The 21,338-nt window shown below is 37.3% G+C and overlaps 1 protein-coding gene across 1 annotated transcript in view; it reads right to left on the minus strand.

Moving 5' to 3' along the window:
- Positions 1-2,865: 2,865 nt before the first annotated feature.
- The window catches only part of HCN1 (hyperpolarization activated cyclic nucleotide gated potassium channel 1), a 194,367-nt gene continuing 175,894 nt past the window's right edge, over positions 2,866-21,338 (minus strand). Inside the window, exons 7-8 of the mRNA XM_015615519.2 lie at positions 7,536-7,700; positions 2,866-5,893 (exon numbers count right to left, since the gene is read on the minus strand). Of these exons, the coding sequence (XP_015471005.1) occupies positions 5,064-5,893; positions 7,536-7,700 (995 nt within the window). The 3' untranslated portion in view covers positions 2,866-5,063. The remainder of the gene's footprint in view (positions 5,894-7,535; positions 7,701-21,338) is intronic.

A 21,338-nucleotide genomic window follows, 5' to 3' on the forward strand; every position in this document is an offset into this window, starting at 1 on the left:
ACTTCTGTTGCCAAGACGACGTAGCAGAGGATGAAGAAAAATTACAGACAAAATAGGTATTGACTAGCAGATTTTTAAAAAGCAAAGTCTGCAATTGCAATATAATCTACTTTATTGTACGAGGTTCAGATGTGAATTGATCAGTCTGGTTCATACTTAGGAATATTTCTGGTTATTTGTAAGACCACATCTCATACTGCTGTCCATCTTGCTCTACATAGATTTCCTGTTGCAGTGGACAATGACCTGGCAACAGTTACTGCTCTCATTACTGCCTCTGGCTGAACTAGAGGAATGAATATAATTGGAGGTAAATCTTCCAGCATTTAGAAAAAATTAAATGCTATAAAACACTGCAGGCCTCTCCTCAAAAATACACACTGCACCTTTGGTGTAACAAACATATCAAGCTTGTTAGTAATGTTGACTTTGAAAAAAATAAAAAATCCAATTCAAGAATAGCCTTGCCTAGTAACCCAAAATGCCTACATGAAAACTGAGATCTACAGTTACTGTCCTCTGATACACAGGAACTTTTATAACTTCAAAACCTGATCTCTGCTTAAAACCTCTACACTGCAGTGACAAAACAGGAAACAGACTGAACATAATGGCTTTCTGAAGAAAAGGTTTTTAAGCATGACTAGTGGTCATATTCAGTGTACCACCCACAGAACACCTCAGATTTTGTGATGTTAAGGTGATCAAGAAGATGATTCACAGTGCTAAGTATGCAAGCACTGGGTACTGATTGTTGGGGAAAAATCTATACATTAGAAATTCACAGCATATATTTCTGTTAGGACATAGTCTATGGCAATATTAATGCTCTCACAGTTCCCTGATTAAAATTAAAAAGAAAAAAAAAAATAGTAAGGAGAGGAAAGGCCAAATCACTAAAGAAATAAATTTGCACATTCAATTCTAATAGTGTTCAAATAATCCTTGTAGCTCAGACCTATGTTTTGTAAAGAAACGTTTTCCATTCCTATATTGTAGCAATTTTTTTGTGTGACCAGAGGACTTTTGAACAGCAGGAATTGCTGTCACTGAGTATTCCCAGAGCAGTTGAATTTCAGATTAATTTAAAAGTTTAATATCTTATTTTTAAAATAAAATGCTTTTTTCTTCACTGAACAATGTACTTATACAGTAGAAAAAAATGCACATGCATAGAAATACTGAAGTTAGTGTGAGAACTCAAATTTTGAAAACAGAACTATTAAGCTTAACTCTTAATGACATCCCAATGCATCGAGGTATGAAAGTTTGCTATTCAGAATAAATTCTACTTTGGTTCCAGTCCGAGGTAAGGTAGGAAGTAGGCTGAGGTAGATAGAGATATTAAAAATGGAGAGATTCTAAAAATAAATAAATTAGTGTTTAAATACATGTCAATACCATATGTAGTAATATGAAATTCCACTTAAAAACAAGCCTTTGTTTTGTTTGGTTCTGGACACAAACATGTATGAAATAAGACTGGACCAGACAGCAATGTATACTCTGTGAAGTGGTCAGATGTAGACAGGAGACCTGGATTTTGCTGCTTAACAAAATTCTTCTGGTTCAATGCTGGTATTTTTGAAAATAATTTCATTGCCTACCATTGGAATAGAACTGTATCTTAGCAATGCAAAGTAAAAAAAAGAAGAACTACTAGTGAAAGGAATTCACAATACACTCTACAGTGCAAATTTAAAATACAACTGCTCAAATTTGCTTAAAATCAGTTTATCAATTTAGAATTATATTGATCCTACTGAAGGTAATGTAAAACACACAATGTGCTATTGACTTGAACAGACTGTGCTTTTTAATTTACAATGACCTAAAATGTGATTAATGAACATTACTTCCATGTCAATGGTGCCTTGAAATCTCAACTCTTATACACAAGTTCAGAGGTACATCATCTGGGATTGGCACACACAGTGAGATAAAGTGAATATATGATAGAATACAATTTCCTTAAGTGCCACTAACAATTATTTTCTATTCTCCTCCAGGATATTTAATATATAAAAACAAGATTAACTCTCAAATATTTGTACTCATATTGTATTCCTGTTTAGTGGCAATAGCTTACATGACAGTTTTTTGGGGAAATGAATTTCTCTTCTCTGCAGAGGAAACACACCTTAGGAACTGTTTGTGTAAATCAGGTAGTATCCTTTAATTTCTAAGCCTTCGTATTTCAGGAATGCAAAGAATTCTCAGGCACCTTTTTCTCCACCTCCCCACAATTACTGCATACCACTTCTGGGCTCAGAATAAAGAAAAGAGATAAGCAAACAGTTCTTCTTTTATGGTAAAGCAAAACTTGCTCAGTTACACAGATATTGGAAGGAAAAAAAAAAAAATCATGGTTTTATTTTTTTAGATATTTTCTTCAATTTATTAATAATCTTTTATATTTGTTTATTTATGGCTTTGAGCAAAGACAAAAAAAATCTATCTCATCCCTGATCATACAATTATTGTAAGAACCAGATCTATAGTCTTCCCAGCAGCAGTAAGATCCAACCTTTTTCATTAATACATTTCATCTTGTACAGATGTGAGATTTCATACTTATGGGCCTACTTATGTACAGAGAAAATAGGTCACTTCTGAAACTAGCAATGGACCTTTATATTACAGGAATGTGAGTCATTTGTTTCTTAATCTAAGTATATATACATTCATACATACATATATATATATACGTATATAATTTTATACCCTGTACCATTTTTTTTAATTAACATACAAATCCTAGATATTGTCCACTCTATTACAAAGTCATTAAAAATTATTTATGGTTTCACTGAAAGACCATGTGAATTAATATTTCTTCATAGTGCTTAAAATAAAATAAAAATATATATAAAAATATTTTGCTACTAACCCCATTTCTCCTATTAAATGTAAACCTTAAACAGTTTTCAAGATCAGTATATGATCTTAATTAACTGACAGAATTTGTTAGCATTAAAATAATATAAGGGGTATTGTACTCATAAATAAATGGTCTTGCAGCGTATCCATAATGTTTGAGACACTTTTTTTAAACAATCATTTCCCCATTTCCACTCCAGGTCACTTAAATTAATGGCAGCAGCATGTTAGTGGGTTAATTACATCGATCTTTACTGGTGAATGTGAGTCAGCAAAAAAAAAAAAAAAAAAAAAAAAGGAATATTTTTAAAAATTTTATTTGATGTACCACTTTAGTAAAAGGTATAACAGGCAGCATGGGTTCAAGCTCTGTTAGCTTTAGAGTATTTACTTGGCTCTCAAGTACATCTGGATTCACTGCATTACGTAGTTTGTGATGTTATTTAATTTTTCCATGCATCATTAAACTCAGCTTTGATGGGAAGAGAAGAACTCCTTTGCATCCACTTCCTTAACAGAGTCAGCTGGGTTTTAAGGAACAGAATATATGCTTGTATCATATCCATAATGCTGATTCTTCAGTGAGTTAAAATTATGACACATTTAGTTTCAATCTCTATTTAATGTGACAAATCAGGCACAAACGATTACGAAATTTTTTTTTCTATTTTTTTGTGGATAAGATAATGTGAAGGTTTGAGCAAACAAAACAAAATGTTCACAAAACAGTATGCTTTAACCCTGCTTTCTGTCACCATTTCCTTTCTGTTTTGAAGACATAAAAAATAATAAACCTCATACCTATGGGCTATGTTTGACACTACATGCCTTAGGATATACTAACCATTTAATTACAATATACACAGAGCAAATCGTGCATTTCCAGACAGACTTGATGCTATATTATATTTATTTTTGTAAATTAACACCACAGTCAACTACAAAACTACAGTGAAGACACAGAAAGCACCTGAAAGTCTAAATCAAGCTGTGGTTTACAAATAATCCTTTAAATGAAAAACCTCACTTCTAGACTTAAACCAGAGATTCAAAGTCAGCATTATAGGAATTTTAAGGTAGACACAATTAATGAATGGTTATTATTTTCTAAGATACCATAAAGCCTTTTCCTACTGACCAAACCTATTTTTATTGTCTTTTTTTTTCCAAAGCATGCATGGAATATTCTCAGATGCTATTGAGGGCAAGAAGAAGAAAAGTGATGGTATTGGTGAAGTACAAGCGGTTTGCAGGATCAAGCGTACAATTTTGCATAAAACATTGCATGTAAAAGTAACACTGTAGGTTTTAAGCCATTGCATTACAATTTAACAGTTGTGTTGCACTTAGCTTTAACAAATTTTAAAACTGTAAATTTTGAAGTGAAAGCGGAACCTAAATTCCTAAACAAAGACCTTGCAATGGTACACCACACAGTAGCTATTTTTGCTCGGGTCTAAAAAGTTATTTACAATGGCAATATTTAGTCTTTGAAAAGTCTTTAGCAGTGTGAAGATCAAAGTCCACCCAAGTTCTCTTAGACAACAGAAGGGTTGACATGCCATGAGGTTACAACCCATCCAGAGGAGGGCTAGTACCTCCCTTTGCAATGCAGGTGTTTGCAACGTAATTCTTTTCAATCTAAATTCCAATGGATGGTGCTAACGTATGAAGTGCAATGTGAAACAACAACTGAATTCTTCATGAGAAATTAACAACATATATGCAATCAATGAAGTAACAAAGGTTTCAGAATATCACTCAGTCAGTGCTATGTGTTAGTTGATTTTTTTTTTATTTTTTTTTTTAAATATACTTGTTTGAAGTTTGTAGGTGTGTTGACAATTTCCCCATGAAAACAGCCAATCTCATAAACAGAGAAATCTGTTTGGCTGATTTTAATGTCAACACATCAAAAATAAGTAATATTAGCGCTAAATTTAATCTTCTGTAATGGTTGCAAAAAAGGAAGACATGAACTCAAACAAGCTTTTTAATTGCTTATATATATATATATTCAGATATATATATATATAAAACCTTTACATTCGTTACATAGGGCAAAAGCTGTCTAAATTATTTTTCTCATAGTAGACTGCTGGGGCACGTTAGGAAACAGGCTAAAACAGTTCGGGGGATGGTGCTCGGTTTGTTGCCAGTCTGTTGCTCACAGTCACCAGGGATCATAAGTTTGAGGCGAACCGCGGTTTGTCTCCCTCGGGCTCTGTGCTTAAGACTGTGGAAGAATCCCTTTGCAGCGGCGCCGCGGGCGGCGCGGCCCCGCGGTTCGGGGGGATGGCTCCCGAGGACATCTGCCGGAACAGCGAGACCCGCTGGGGCACGGAGGCCCGGCCGGCCGGGGGCACGCCGGGGCCCGGGGCGGGCTGCGGGAGGGACGCGAGGGACTCCCCCACGGTGGGGTGAGGCCTGGCGATCAGGGTGGAGATCTCGTGGGGCAGGGAGGGCTGCGAGGCGGACAGCGGCCGCACCTCCCGCGTCAGGTTGGTGTTGTGGAGGGCCTGGGTGCTCTTGTGCACTTCGTTCTTCTGCGGGGCTCCCGGCGGCTGCTGCGCCGCCTGCGGCTGCTGCTGTTGCTGCTGCTGCTGCTGCTGCTGCATGAGGGAGAGCTGCGAGGCGGTCGGAGAGGCGTACTGGAAAGTTCGGCCGGCCAGCGGGCTCTGTACCGGCGGGCTGCAGACGGCCGTGGTGTAGGAGCAGGGCGACAGGATGACAGCCTGCTGTGGCGGCTGCGTGCTGGGCGAGGGCGAGTGCAGGTTGGTGTGCGAGAGGCTGCTGCTGGTGTACACGGGAGGGGACTGCGTCCTGCCGCGGGACGAGGCCGAGGTGCTGGAGTTGAGGGCTGGCATCTGCTGCAGGCTCACCGGGGCGATGGTCTGCACCATCTCCCTGTCGTGCTTCACGATCTGCTTCAAGATCTCGTTCTCTTGGTTGTTGAAAACGCCGGTGTTGAGGTCCTTCTGGAACTTCTGCAGCAGGATCGAGTTCTTCTTACCTTCACAGAGAGGGAGAAGAGTTAGTGAGCCCGAGGCGCCGGGGCAGAGCCCCTCTCTGGCTTTGTGTTTCAGCACCCATTGCTGAGGACTGTCTGCTGTAAAAGCCTCAGCAGGCCCCGGGGGGCTGAGCGGGCACGGCTCGGCCGGCAGCCCACGGCAGGAGGGGGCTGTGCCGCGCTGGCACGGCCGCAGCTCCCCAAGGCCCTCTCCGCACCGCGGGCCTTCGAGCACCGCCGCACTCCGACACACCTGACCTTTCTCTGCCTCTTCACCTGCAGTTTACTGTTATTACTACAATTACATGTAAGAACTGTAATTTCCTGAGCTACTGTCAGAGAAAAGTCATCGTGCTCTGCATCTGCATCATCTTTCTCGTTGCAAAACTGGCTGAATTTCTGCTAAACAGTTATATAAAAGTACACCTGCCATTTAGTACGTTTCTGGGAACTAGTTACTAGGCATCAGCAACCAGTGCTTTTAAGGGTTTGTGAACTAATATGAACTCATGGATAATGTGACACCTGCCTCCACAGTGAAGACTGCTGCACACTGTGACCTGATGTCTGCTTGATGGCTCACAGTGTCTGTAAGATGTAGACGCTATTCTGTCTGAGTCATCAGATGCTCAGGAACACAATAGCACTCAACTGCTCTTTTTTTTGCTGGTTTTGGGCTTTTTTCCCATAAAACACTGCACTTCAGATGGGATTGCTGCTCCAAGAACAGGAGGTTTACTGCTAATAGTTTTCAAGCACATATTACTTAGAGTTGGACTGCGTTTCCAGAGAGTCTTGTGAGACAAATTGTATGGATTTTATGCATTGAATTGATATGGAGAAATCCTCAAACTGAATTCTTGAATTTTTGTTGAGGAAGCACCACCAAACAGGATAAGTTTACTGTTGCTTTTTGTTTTTTTTACAGCTGTGTTTTAAAATCAGTGTCAGTAATGATGATCAGAGTACAGTTCTTCTGATCGGAAACTTTATGCTTTGCCTAGTATGTCCTGTTGGGAGGTCCCAAATACTGGAACAGCAAGTTTACACCTATTGTTTTGATAATCTGCCATACCCTTCTGCCTTCCACTTGCATATTACTGGATTGCTTTTCTGATTACAGGCAGATCTGAGCGGTGCCAGTATGCAGCCATCAAGGCTAGCAGTGCCCATGTTGTGAGGAAAATGAGAGCCCTGCTGCAAAGGATTAATTCACTTCAACAAACAACGGGTTTGTGAGTGCTGAGAGGCTTCAGCTCTTCCCAGCATTATAGATGTCATCTCTAAGCAATTTATTTAAGAAAATGTCATCTACTGCTCATGACACAGCATAAATCCTATCAAGTGCTGAAGGCAGCAAAAGAAATCTACAGGATTAATAAATAATACTAGTGATAATTAAAGTATGAAAAATAATCCTCAGAGGAGTACAAGAGCTTTCTAAAACTTGGTGGTTTTTATTATTTAAAAGTGAGATTGCAAAATTCTTGTCTGCACACATGTGTTATTTATAGATCAAGAAAACATTTACTGCAGCATAACAGAAGAAAACTTTTAAAGAGGGGCATTTTATCATGCAGCTCAAAGGAAAGAAAATGCAGAAGGATTTTAAGAATAATCATATGCAACAAAATGAAATATATACCTATCCTGTCAAGTCTATCAATTGCCACCGTTTCAAAGGCTCTTCTCATCATGGGGTACTCTTCCAGGACCTCGTTGAAGTTGTCCACTGAGAGGGAGTACAGGCGACAGTACGTGTCTGCTCGTACACTGGCAGTTCGACGGCCCTTGGTCAAAAGGCAGATCTCTGGGGAGAGAAAAATTCAGCACACACTGAAAACAGAAGTTACTGAACCCTTTGAAACTTTAAAGTTAGGAATTGACTCCGTGCTAACAAGTAATAATTTAGTACTCAGCAGCAATTTTTCTATTTCTGTTTACATAAGGTTGCAGGGACAGTTCTGAAGGTATTTGATTCTATTTTTGGTACTCTGAAAAAATAATTTGTGTCCTTTAAGAGCCCTGCCTATAGGTTTTCTCCATATGAACTCTATCAAGGCTTTCTAAAATAGTGCTTCAAGTTCTAAGAAATGATCCATCAGCTGTCAAACACAGCTTGATGACTTTGATTAACCCAAGTGCTGAATTAACCCAAGTGATTCTGTTGATTTTCTTTTAAATACACAGCTTCCATAGAGGACCATTCCCTTTAATCATTCACCAGATTTATAAAACTAATGCAATACATGATATAATGATGTAATAATACTTGAATATAAGAGCTGTTCTGAGAAAAAACTTGCAACATGAACATGCCTTCTGTTTCCTTGGTGTTTATGTCCTAATACTTTGGGAGAGAAAACTTAAAATTTTTATCTTTATTCTCATTAGATTAAAAAATGGAGTTCATATGATTAGTCTAGTAGCCTTTCTCTGCAAATGCCTGCGACTGGAACAGTGGAAACTGTTATTCTGGATCAGTGGAAACTTAAGGTACATGCAGAGACTGAAGAAAAAGCCCCAAACTTTTGACTTCTAATTCTCCAACCCAGAGTATTAGGGTAACTGCATAGAGTCCAATGTCAGTGTCTGAGGCTTGTAACAGCAAAACATTTGGGGTAAAGTATTTATGTATTTAGAATAAAATATAGAAAATTAGAAAGTCATTTGCAAAAAGTAGTGTTTGAGTTGATCCCATTTTCAAACCGGGGACTATGAACACGCTTAGAAATACCAAGAATTCTTTAGCACATTCAGGGTAGAGAGAGATAAGTTTTCCTACTCAGTTCTAGCAGTCAAAGCTGCGAGTTCATAGCTGGTATTTAAATGCAAAAGTAGGAAACTGTCTCCTATCTTGCTGTTTGTCCATTATATGCTCAATTTCAATCTAACTACCATTTTCAAGTGTGTAAAACCAAATAATAAATAATTCTGTGAAAGACTTCAATTCTTCAATTCAAAAGTACAAACCTAGTCCTTGGTTTGGGGTTTTTTCCTGTATGTCTTCAATAAATATATATTTTATTAATCTAGAATATGAAGAACCTTGGTTTTATTTTTTGTCTCATACTTCTTGTGGAGGAATCTTCACATGCTACCTAACCTGAAGGCATAGGGGATAAGATGCTTAAATTACAGTGACTAAATCAAAGTAAATTAACATTGGACCAATACTAGCACAGAATGTACTTAAACCCCAACAGCTTTGGGAAGAATTTATAGAAACTACTGGGAGAATAAAGAATTTATAGAGAATACTAGTAAGAGACTTGACCTGAAGTCCCTTACAAAACTTGATGCCCATGAAATAGTGACAGTTTACTGTAAAGAACCAGCCAGGTATAACAGAAGTCAGTCCTTTCCTTTTCTTACTCTTAGCTTAGCCTGACCTCTTCTCCTTAGATTGAACCCACTGCATTTTAGTTACAAGAGAAGGACATTTTGCCCAAAGGGAGCAGTTAAATGCAGTCAATACCTGTTCCATTTCCTAAGATATTCTTTAGGTCTCACAAAGGATAAAGTTTTACAATACATGGTTGAATTCAGAGAAAACTGTCTGGAAAGTCTGTGTGGCTAATGATCACCTTTTGATTTTCAGCTATCTTCAATTAAAATTGCTGCAAATGACACATAGGTGTCTTCTGCTACTCTCAAAAAATATTTGAATTTAAAAAGCATAAAATTTTCCCCCTCCCAAAAAAGTGTCTCCTAAATCCCCATCATTCTGAAGAGTGCAGAAAAAACTGGAGAAAGTATAGTTTTTATCATTAATAATCTTGACCACTGTACTGTAGATTACATCAGAAAGATGGGAAGAAACCATAAGAGATAATGTTGGGTTTCATCACTGGACAATGGGACTGTAGAATTCATGGATACTACTGTAACAAATAGAACTACTTTTTTTCTTCTTCTTTCATCTTCTATTATTTTTTGTCAAGTAAGGTGAAGGAAGAAATCAATGAAAACTGTGATGTGCAGACTGTCAACCCAGAACTTCTGGTTGAAGAATATATGTCTGGAAGGCTTTTAATATTTGTAATCCTACTAGTTAGATAATACAATAAACAGTGGGTCAGAAAAGATATGACAAATGTCCCAGTGCCCAGAAACTGGTCAGGGAGTGCTGCTGTGGAGGATGCCTGCTCTGTAAACAAGGACAGCTTTGTGTTCTCAACTCCAGTTGAATAGTCTTACTCAAAAGATGAACTACAGTTTTCTTACAGGAAAAATACTGCGAATGAATATCCACATACTGCATTTCCAGTGGTGTTTCTTGGTAGTATAGTCACTGACTCATCATCTATATTGCCTTGTTATATGTATCAATAACATCATTTGTAGTCTGTTCATAAGACTAAGTGTTTGCTAATTGTATGTGTTAATCTGTCAGCTGTTTGGACAGACCCTCAAGCATAATGAGAAATAATATATGAAATCTTCCTTGCCTGAACCAGAGAGCAAGAATACTGAAATGTGTTCCCATTAAACACTTGTGTTCATTTAAATAAGCCAAAGTGTTTGTTTTTCATGAAAAGAATAAAGCAATGAAAATAGCCATGACATGTTTAAAATGAGCCTTAGTGGCATCAAGTACACCAGGTGCCCTTAAAAATTATGGTCTCTTTGATGTTCAATTGATTTAAATAGACTAGGAAATACAATAATAACACAGGTGTGTGTAGTGAAACACAAAAGGCATAGAGTATTTTTATACAGTTTGGACAGACAAAGTTCTCTATTAGCATAAAAATATCGGCAGCATATTACTAATATTACCATGTACATTTGGCATAATGCATTGCCTTCATGCTGACACTTTCAGTGTGTCAAATACTGCTGTCTTTCCAAACAAAAGAATGTCTTCAATTCCAATTAAAAATTATATACTAGGCTACAATGAACCTGTAATTCAATTCTGAATGCAAATTTTACTTTAATTATTTAATCTCTGTGGACAACTGTTACCTGGAACATTATGAAACAAATGTCAATCACTGCCCTAATGGAAAGTGACTGTTTGAAAGCACTGAATGATGATAAAAACATTCATTTGTTCTTACAGTCCATGTTTAATGCAAATGTAATGGAGTCATTTGTGAAAATCATAATTTGTGGTCTGCTAGGATCAGGTCTTTCCCACATTAAAATACAGCCCTCAAAAGAATATGGAAATGGGCTCAAATACAGTGTACTTTCTTCTGTGAAGATTCTTAACTAAAACAAGCAATGATAAAAGAGAAGCTAACCTTTTCTAAAAGTTATAATAATCAAAGCCAATCACCAACATACCAGTTGTACACATATGTGGGATGTGGCTGAGTGATGGTGTTGTTAGTGCTGTGTTAACAGTTGGATTCAATGATCTGAAGGTCTTTTCAATCTATGATTCTATGGCAGGATTTCAGCACAAGCTGGATCAGGTTCAGTTTTTGGAACACCATGAATTTCTAAAGGAGCTTGCCCATATTGGTATCTCATAAAACAGGGAATGCATAGGTTGTATTTTATTATTGCATTAATGTGACAGAACATTCTGCATAGGAAATTTTGCATATCTGAAAGAAAGCAATAAGGAAGGCTGACTTCAGCATGAGTGAGGTAATCTGAATGAGGTAAGATGAGTGACATAGCCCACAGGAAAAATTTTAAAGAATAGGATTAATAGGCCTTTTGTAAGGATCAAGTTTTGATCCCAGCTGAGACCAGGTTCATTGTTCTTATGGACTGTACTGATATGCCACTGTAGTTGATAATTTTTCCCCTCCCCTGTTTTTACATGATGCCTAAATAGTTTTTTCTTTGAGAAAATAAGTGCTGTTTATGGATGTGGAGGAGATTAATCACATATTATAATTACAAGGATATATGTCGTTGATCTCTTCTTTAGTCTTTGCTGGATGGGTATGTATCTACGTGCCATCCTAGCAAAAATTTTTGGTTTCCATTTTATACAGAAAATTTTTATATAGGAAAATTCCTTTGTTACTCTGAGAAGCAGTATAGTTTATGTGAGAGTGTATACATCATCTGTTCATTTTACATATAAATTATATTCCAGATGTAATTACTCAACCTTATATGTCACATTAACATTTGACTAGAGATTAAAATCTGCAGAAATTAGAATATCAAAATAAAGTTACCTTGCGGACAAAATGTGCCCACCAACAATAAACTGTGTTGGTAAAGGTAAGTTTTGAGTCCAGTAGTTAGCAAGTTCACTGAAGAACACCAAACCAGTCCTGTCTCCATGGACCATATTTCTTAGTTTAGAATGTTACATTGTATAAACAGAAAATTTAAACAATGAATTATTCTATGTGCATCGTGGTCTTGCAAGGACACAAGTTCACTTTACTAGGTGCAGAAATTTGTGTAGTAATGAATTAATGAACTCAACAGTATTTTAGCTATATAGAGTCTATATTAAATGCAATTAGGAGCAACTAGCAGTTTTTATGCATTTCTGTTCCCTTCCAAAGCTGTATGATTTCCCATCATCCGTCAGATTAAACATTACAGGATCTAGTGATATGTCCTTCCAGCTGAGGACTACTGGTTCAGTTCCTCAACAGGAAACTTGTGGGCACATAAGTTGCTGTGCATGTTGTCAGCTGTTCAGGTTGATTACTTCCAGCAGCAGAAGAAAGATGGAAAATCAAAGCAATTCAAAAGCTTGGGTCAGTCAGTATAACAGACTTGGTAATGTTTTTTGAGAACAGGACAGTGGATTAGAATATTGTTTATTTTATACAGAGCAATGAGCTACTAAATTACCATAGACAAAACTTCAATGTCCAAGTGTTCTTTCCATCTACCCATCTTTTATGACTTCAGAGCAAGCCTCCCAGAACCACTATGTTTAAGCTATGCTTATTTTCTAATAGCTCTTCATAACACCAACTTCTTGGCATCTACAAGGATTGACAGTTCTTTACTTCTTTCAAGCAGCTGAAGTTGCCCACTGAGCAGAAACTGGCTAATGGGCACCTTCTTTGTGTGGCAGTCACAGCAAGAGACATTCAGCATGGGGCACTCTGTTCACAGATTTACAGCTCGTAATGTGAATATGGCTGGATTCTTTTTCCCTTTTGGAAAGGACTATATAAACTTCAAGCAATTAAAAAAAAAAAATAAATAAATCAGTAAGCTTCTAAGCATCCATTCTTTCAGAAACTGATTTTTCAGTTCCATGTTGACTTAAGCATCTCCAATACAGAAAACAGGGAGAAGCTGCTTCATATGAGAACATGTTACTTTAACATAAGAATCTGCAAATCTGATTCATTTTTCTTTATTAAATGCTGGAAAACATGAAATGCATATGTCTATATTTTTTCCTCATTTTTAATGTGTTCTTTTTATCTTTCAGCATATTGTTGCTAGTGTAGACAATGGTAAACCCAGACATAGGCTGCTTTTATTTATAATTACTAAAATAACTACCACCAGGCTTTACAATTACTCAGAATGTAGTTTGATACAATTAAGTGAACTTCAGTTATCTGTGTTCTAAAAAATTGGGTCTTACATTTAAGAAATACTAAAAGATAGTCACTGCTCAAGAGGAACATTTCTGCAGCAAGGGAGAGAATTTAAGGAGAAAGGAAAATGGAGATAACTCCTGCCTTTTACAGCCAGATTTGTAATCTGGACTGCCCAAAAGGAAGCTATACAAAAACTGCAGCTGTTGCCACCATGTTTTCACTAAATATGGAATTGCAGAGAAGTTAGTTTGAGTTAGCACATCCTGCCTACATGACCTCTTCCTTTAAAATATGAGAGCAATAATTGTCTGTTGAGTTGCTTTCAAATATCTGGGTTTGTCAGTAGGGGAGATGGTTTATAAAGCAGCCTGTATACATTACCAAGTAGTTCTTGTTTTGAAGAGGGACTAAAAATGGCTGATTAGAATTAAAAGCAACTCCTGTAATATCCCATCTACAGTCTTTTATCACTTCTTAAACTATTTACCTGAACCTATTTCAAATATATCTATTTGTAATTTGTGATAGCTGTTGCCCTTATTAGTCATCCTATTAAAAATCCAACTGAACAAATAACATAAAAAACCCCGAAACCCCCCAAACAAAAACCACATAGGTTAGTTTAGCTGACATTTTTATTGCCTGTTTGTAGTAATTTGAACTTTCTGTCTCTGAAGACTGACACCTGAGCTCTCTGTATGTTCATTGTTTAATTTATGGTATTTTATTTAATTTAATGTAACAATAGCAAAAGAAGTAGCAAAAATTTACTTGGGGAAAAATTATTCATTTGAAAAGAACTGCATACATTTAATTGACTCAAACTTTGAAAGAATTTATAGACAAAAACTTATTTAAAAAAAAAATATATTTATGTAGTGTTTGCCAACAACCCTTAGAGTATGTTTCTTTCTTTACCTAGCTCCAATTGCCACTTATCTAAAAGAAAACAGTTTCTCATTTTAATGAAAAGTGGCAAATTATCTGAGCAGGGACATTATATTTTCATCCTGACCTCTCTTTGCTTTTTTCCATGTGCAGGTACTGAAAATAGCTGAGGCCAAGTATTCATGACTAGAGCAGACAAAAGCCAGTAACAGAAACACAGAATCACTGAGGTTGGAAAAGACCTCAGAGATCAAATCTGACCTTTAACTGAACACCACCCTTTCTGCCAGACTGTGGCACTGAGTGCCACATTTACACTTATGAACATTTCTTACATCCTCACTATTTTCCAGTGTTCAATCAAATTCTTTTAAGAAATCTCTGTAAGACAAAACAGAAGCTTAAGATAATTCTATAAAATAAAAATAAAAGTGCATATTTTATCATTAATGATATTTATAACACAGCATCCATATGTTTTTCTTCTAATTTATTAAAGTGTTCTTTCTATAAAGAGCAATTAAGATAATCTATTTATAATCTTGTAAAAGCACACAGCTTTACTGATAATTTCATATGCCTTAAAACAATAATAACTAAGCTTAGAATCTAAAATAATATGCATAAGTTTTTTATACTCACTGTGTCAAAAGCTGAAAGTGATTTTATGTAATTCATTTACTCCTGCTTTTACTCAGATGGATGCATATTGCCTATTGAAAAAAGCTACTTAGTTCCTTACGTGTTCAGTGGTATGCTCTTATAATTTTGAGTTTAGCAAGCAGTAAGTTACAAATTAAACTATTCAACTTGAATTAAAGTTAGCTATAAAAATACTGTACTTCTTTCCATTAAATTATTAAAAAAATTATCAGAGACTGTCTGAATTAAATATTTAGATTAAATATTTAATCTAAACTCAAATATTTAGTTAAAGTTCTACTGTGTGAAATTGAAGATGCTTGGAAAATCTTCTTCTGCCTTATCTATGTTGACCATATTTGATTTCCAAGGCATGCAATGTGGTATTTTGTATCTTGCTAGTTATATAAAGTTTAAATTAATAAAGTATACTGTTAATGTATTAGCAGAATTATAATTATAATTTATTTATGCTTTTAGATTGCAAGACTATTACTTGTGTTATTATGAATACTGTTAAATTTACATTTATGTTTGCTAACTAAACTCCTAAATCCAAATCAACTTTACCTTTTAGCATAAAAGAGTTATTTCATTCTATCTTCCTAAAAATTCTCTTGCCCTTTTAAAAAATGACTGGATTTGAATACCAAGAAGTCCTTCTAATTATTATTTTCCTTATAAAATACAGTGTGAAAAGAACAACACACCTATTTCTTGTCAACAAGAAATTATGCAATATTATGAGGACTATTGCATATTATGTAGCCTCAAAATGGCAGATCAGTCTGTGCCAAAAAGACTTTTAACTTTTAGGCCCTCTTGCAGACAATATTTTTAGAAAAATGTTCTATACTGTTCAGCTGAAAAATGTTTTACAAACGAGTTGGCATGGAGATGTGGAGATCCTGCTCCGTTAAAGTCTTTAATTATGTCCCTGCCATTAAGAATACGAATAATCACACCTCAGTGGGGCTACTTATAATTAACTGGATTATGGAATGAATATTGAAAGACTTAATCCACCACTACGTTGAATAAGGAATATCCATATGCAGTATTTTTACAAAATGTAAAATTATATATCATATCATATCATAGTGTCCATATGTAAAGTACTTCAACAGACTTTTTTCTATTTATAATCAGTATTATACTGCAAATCTTTTAAAGTATTCTATCAAAAGGAAGCACCTAGAGTGTAACCAGAAAAAAATAAGTGGCAAAATATAATCCAAAGTGACTCAACATTTCCCATGGTATTGTTTTCCACTGCACTGGTCTAAAATATACTGACAGTTACTGTTCCGAAAGGGGGAAAAGCTCCATAAATAATAGGTAGGTCAAAGAAGTTCTATCTAATTGGCTTTCTACAAGCTGAACCAAATGCAAGATAGAGTTTATTAGAATTTCAAGTGCAGAAGGCTAAATGTTAAAACTGCATTAAATAATTTAAGCAAAATAAAACATTTAAAATTTAAAGTATTCCATGAACTACATGTTACAAAAAATAAACCAAAAAAGAAAAGATGCTATAATATGTCTCTGGGACATTGTCTGGGAAGATGGCAATGAGAATCTGGTTTCTAGATAGATTTGCTGGATGAATGATGACATGAAGCACAAATAGTGATATCTGCCTTTGAGTAAGTATAATAAAACATGTATTTGTCTCTTACTACAATGTGATAGGCCAGTTCAGTTTAATATCCACACACAGTAACTCTCATATATATATATATATCATAATTTTTTTAAAAAAAATCTCATTCATTTCTTCATGTTAAACATAACTGGAAGTTTACAGAAAATAAATTAGCAGTTATGAGTTATAAAAAATGAGTTTTAGTTAGTCTAAAAACTGATTTATCTCCTGACTCCAAGTGGCATGATACCATTGGGATTTTCAGTGGGGGAAGAAACAGTGGGGAGCAGGATCTGCAACTGGGCAGCAGGAATTAATGTAGAATTGCCTACTGGAATTAGGAAACTCCTTCAACTCACAAAACCTCCATGGGCCCCCAGACTTAATTAATTAAAATATATCTGCACTTCCTAAACACTATTTCCTTAGCAATACTGAAAGTCCTTCAGCTCTAACACAGTATCTGTTGAAAACAGAAAAAAAGGGGTTAAATTTCCCGGAACATATGTCTGGGCTGCTGCATGAAGGAAAGCCTGTGTAAACACAGGTGGGAAAACAGATGGAGCAAGGAAAAGATAGCAGGGAGACCAGTCTTATCTTGTGTCCTTTGTGGTTGAGAGGAATTTTGCCAGTGACTACAGAAAAGAGCAGGATGAGACCACAGTGAACAATCAGGCCTCTGTCCACCAGTGAGAAAGCAAATGAAGTAACAGCAGAGTCCTGAACGTGTTCCCAGAAATCCTCCTTTGAGTAAGCTGTGCTGAGTCTTACTGGTTGGGCAGTGTGGGATTTATTCCTTTCTTCTCCTCTCTGTAGGCATGTCAGCCCCGCTGTAAGACACCAGTTCACAGAGGCAGCTCAGCAAGTGCTTATCAGAACCAGGACTACCTGTCCTGTTCCGTCTGTCTGTACCTGTCTGTCCTGAGTGTCTCCTCTGATTCCACAGGGCTGGCAGCTGGAGGGGCACAGGACCTCATGAAACCACTCCAGCTCATCAAAGTCCTCTGCAATAGCTGTGGGGCAGCTTGAAACTTTTATGTTTGCAGGGGTAACAATCTCAGGCAAATTATCAATGGTTAAAAGCTGCTTTTCCACTTTGTTCTCCAAGCAGGAGCCTGCTCTACGTATCTGAGTGCATGGGAACACCATCTGACCGAGTCTGGGGTGAGGGGTATGCAGAGAGGTGAAGGGTCACAAGGTATCAGGGAGCAAAAAGGCCTTTCCAGAAGGGAAGGAGAAGTTGCAGGGCCTGATCTTACTGTGATGACTGAAGTAGTCCTGACACACACATCTTTTTAAGGAGATAATTGGAAAGGATTTATTTTATTAAAGTAAACATTTCTTTAGTCTATTACACTACCGCATGTTTGATGTGATTAATTATTAGAGTTTTTTTATTACCAACTTATATAATATTATTATGGAGTGATTCTGAAAAAATTTACCACAGCAAAAATCAGAATATTTGCACAGAGCAGTGGTAGTACATCAGTTTCTATCAATATGTATTGGTATAGGTAAATTAGGTAAGTATTAGGCTCTTTAGATACATTAGTAATTCTGCTCTGTAAAGCCTTGATGCACTAACGTCTTCTATAAGCCAAAGACTCATATCCTTGTGCTTCATCTCTAGAGATGTCAAAATCTTCACATTTTGCCAATTTTGTATGTATAGGGAAGAATTAATACACAGTCTGTTCAGTAATTCCTCCTGTAACAAGAAGAGCAATTTCTAATCAAATCACTTGGTAGTGAGAGGAAAATGTTCAATAGGATTGAAACCTGGCAATTTCCCTCCTACCGTTTATTACTGGGATTATATCATAAATGAGTTTGAACTACCAATATATCAAAGAGAAAGACAAATATTCAGAGACAGAGAAAGCAGGAATGGGGAAGCTGTCATTATCCACTGCTGTGTACTTTGTATTCTCAGTATTGTAAACTGTAGCTATTCAGGAGCAGGGACAAAATGACAAAAACCATTTCATAATCACAGCATCCTCAAAATACAATTGCTTACATTTTTCACCTGCCTCCTGATTCTTATTCTCCATCCCAGGAAGCTGAGTTCAGGTGTGTCAATCTGAAGCTTTCAATTCAGTTTAACTTTAAAAACATGCAGTCAGGTTTTCCAACTCTCTGTCCGCAAGGGATAGTACCATCTTCCTATTCTTTTCCAGCTTCTGGAGGTTGTTCAGATCTGTGCTTCCTGCTTGTGTTTTCCTCCCTTTCCAAAAAGTCTCATTGGGATGTTCCCCTGCACTGTCAGCTGCTGCCTCTCCCATTTATTTGCACCATGCACAACCTGGCTCCCACCCACAGAGTCCCCTCTCTATTTACATCTTGCTCCTACACTCTTCCTTACAGTTTTTCCTATGTGTTAATATAGTCCACACTGTCCTTTCATTCTTTCCTGACCTTCATTCACATGTCACTAGCCCTACAGAAGCAGCTAGAAGGAGATCATGATTTCTTGGATAAAGAGTTGGTTGTATGGTCACATCCAGAGGGTACTAGTCAATGGCTCAGAGTCCTGATGGAAATCAGTGACAAGTGGTGTCCCTCAGGGATCTGTACTGGGATCAGTCTTATGTAGAGTCCTCATTAATGAAATAAATGAAGGAATCTGGTGCACCCTCTGCAAATTTGCTGATGAATCCAAACTTAGCAGGAGTGGTTGCCACTCCTGAAGGATGGGATGCCATCCAGAGGGACCTGGACAAGCTCAAGAAGTAACCCATGGGAATCTCATGAAGTTTAACAAGGCCAGGTGCTGGTGCTGCACCTTGGGACACCCCTGGTGTCAGCACAGGCTGGGCATGAACAGACCCAGAGCAGCCCTGCCCAGAAGGACCTGGGGGTGCTGTGGGTGAGAGGCTGGACATGCCCTGGCCATGGCACTCACAGCCCAGAGAGCCAAACGTGTCCTGGGCTGCATCCAGAGCCCCGTGGGCAGCAGGGGAGGGAGGGGATTCTGCCCCTCTGCTCTGCTCTGCTGAGACCCAGCTGGAGCATCCAGAGCTGGGCTCTTCAAGAAAGGAAGGACTTGGACCTATTGGAACAAATCCAGAGGATGCCAAGATGATCAGAAGGCTGGAGCACCTCTTCTATAAAGCAAGGCTGAGAGAACTGTTTTTTTCAGCCTGGAAAAGAGAAGGCTTAGAGGTGACCTAATTGAGATCCTCTGGTGCCTGACCTGAGTCTCCAAGAAAGACATAGAGAGACTTTTTACAAGAGCATGTGGTGAAAAGACAAGGGGAAATGGCTTCAAACTGAAACAGAATAGATACATTAGATACTTGGAAAAAATACTTTTCAGTGAGAGTGGTGAGGCACTGGCAAAGATTGCCTAGAGGTTGTGGATGCCCCCATCCCTGGAAGTGTTCAAGGATGAGCACTTAGATGGGGCTCTTAGCAAGCTGGTCTAGTGAGAGGTGTCCCTGACCATGGTGGGGGGAGCAGAACTAGATGGTGTTAAGCATCCTTTTCAACCCAAGCCATTTTATGTTTCTATGATTCTATGGTAATTTCTATTGAAATTACCTTATTCCCTCCCATACGAAAGCTGTCAGTGTGAGAAGTTTCTCTTGTACTTGTAAAAGGAAAAATTGCATCTACTGCTGTTTTGATAGTGGCAGCAATCCCATATCTAATAATGGGGAACTAGGAGCAAAATTTCTAATAATGGGGAACTATTATAAAACAGAGTAAAAAATGAAGCAGGACATTAAAAAATCCACTGATGTATCAAAACATATATATATATATATATATATACACAGTTCCATTAAAAACAAATCCAGTACAAGCCACTATAGAGTATTAAAATCCCATGATTTTTCACTGATAAGTGTGAAAATACATAATTTCACTCATGTAGAAATGACTATATAACTGCACAGTATAGTGAAAATTAGTTTCATGTCTTCCATGTCTAATTCCTGTCCCTTTTTATAAAAATTCACATGAGCATACCATGTGAGGACAGGGATTGTAAGGCGAGGCAGTAAAAAGTTACTATTTTCTACAAATTCCAGCAAAATGGTGAGAGGATAGTAGTACCAGAAACTGCTTTACAAATTCCTACTAGCACTTGGAGGAGATATGTAGGATGATAATGTCCTTCTACCTGAAAAAAACCCACACCTATTGGGGTGAAAGTGAGCATCCTACAAACTGCTGGGCTAAGCAATGCTCCGGCACACAAAGTTCAAGAAGATTACATTTATGAACACACATCAAGGTCAAGGGACAGAATGCTCTTCCCACAGAAATACCAAGGAATAAACCAGAATATATAAACCAGAACAACTGTGGTTACATCATTGTATTTACTCCTTCCCTCCCAAAAGAAAACCAGTGAGTGCAGATGAGAAGGAAGCAGGCAGCAGCCAAACCCAGATCTTTCCACTGTCACCGCCTTGCGAGTCCCTCAAAAATGAACAGAAAGCATACAGCAGAGAAGGTATAGTCTGATTCATCTATTTCACTGGTGGTTATCCAGGCATATTCTTTTTGAGAAGAATTACCAGCCAATTGTAAGGTTTATCTAGTTTCCTATTAAACCAGATCTAAGCCTGTTTTTAATTAAAAACAAAGATCAGGCAGGAGAATTAAAATGTTCAACATCCATTCTCAAACCTCAAGATATTTCCTCTTTTTTACTGCAAGTTTTGGTTTGCCAGGCTTTTGTTCTCCCAAGAGTCTCCATTCACTCCATTCAAGTCACTCCCAAATACTTGTGATTCTGCTTTGGTTCCTCTTCAGTCTTGGCTTT

The sequence above is a fragment of the Parus major genome, chromosome Z, assembly GCF_001522545.3.
Source record: "Parus major isolate Abel chromosome Z, Parus_major1.1, whole genome shotgun sequence".
NCBI lineage: Eukaryota > Metazoa > Chordata > Aves > Passeriformes > Paridae > Parus > Parus major.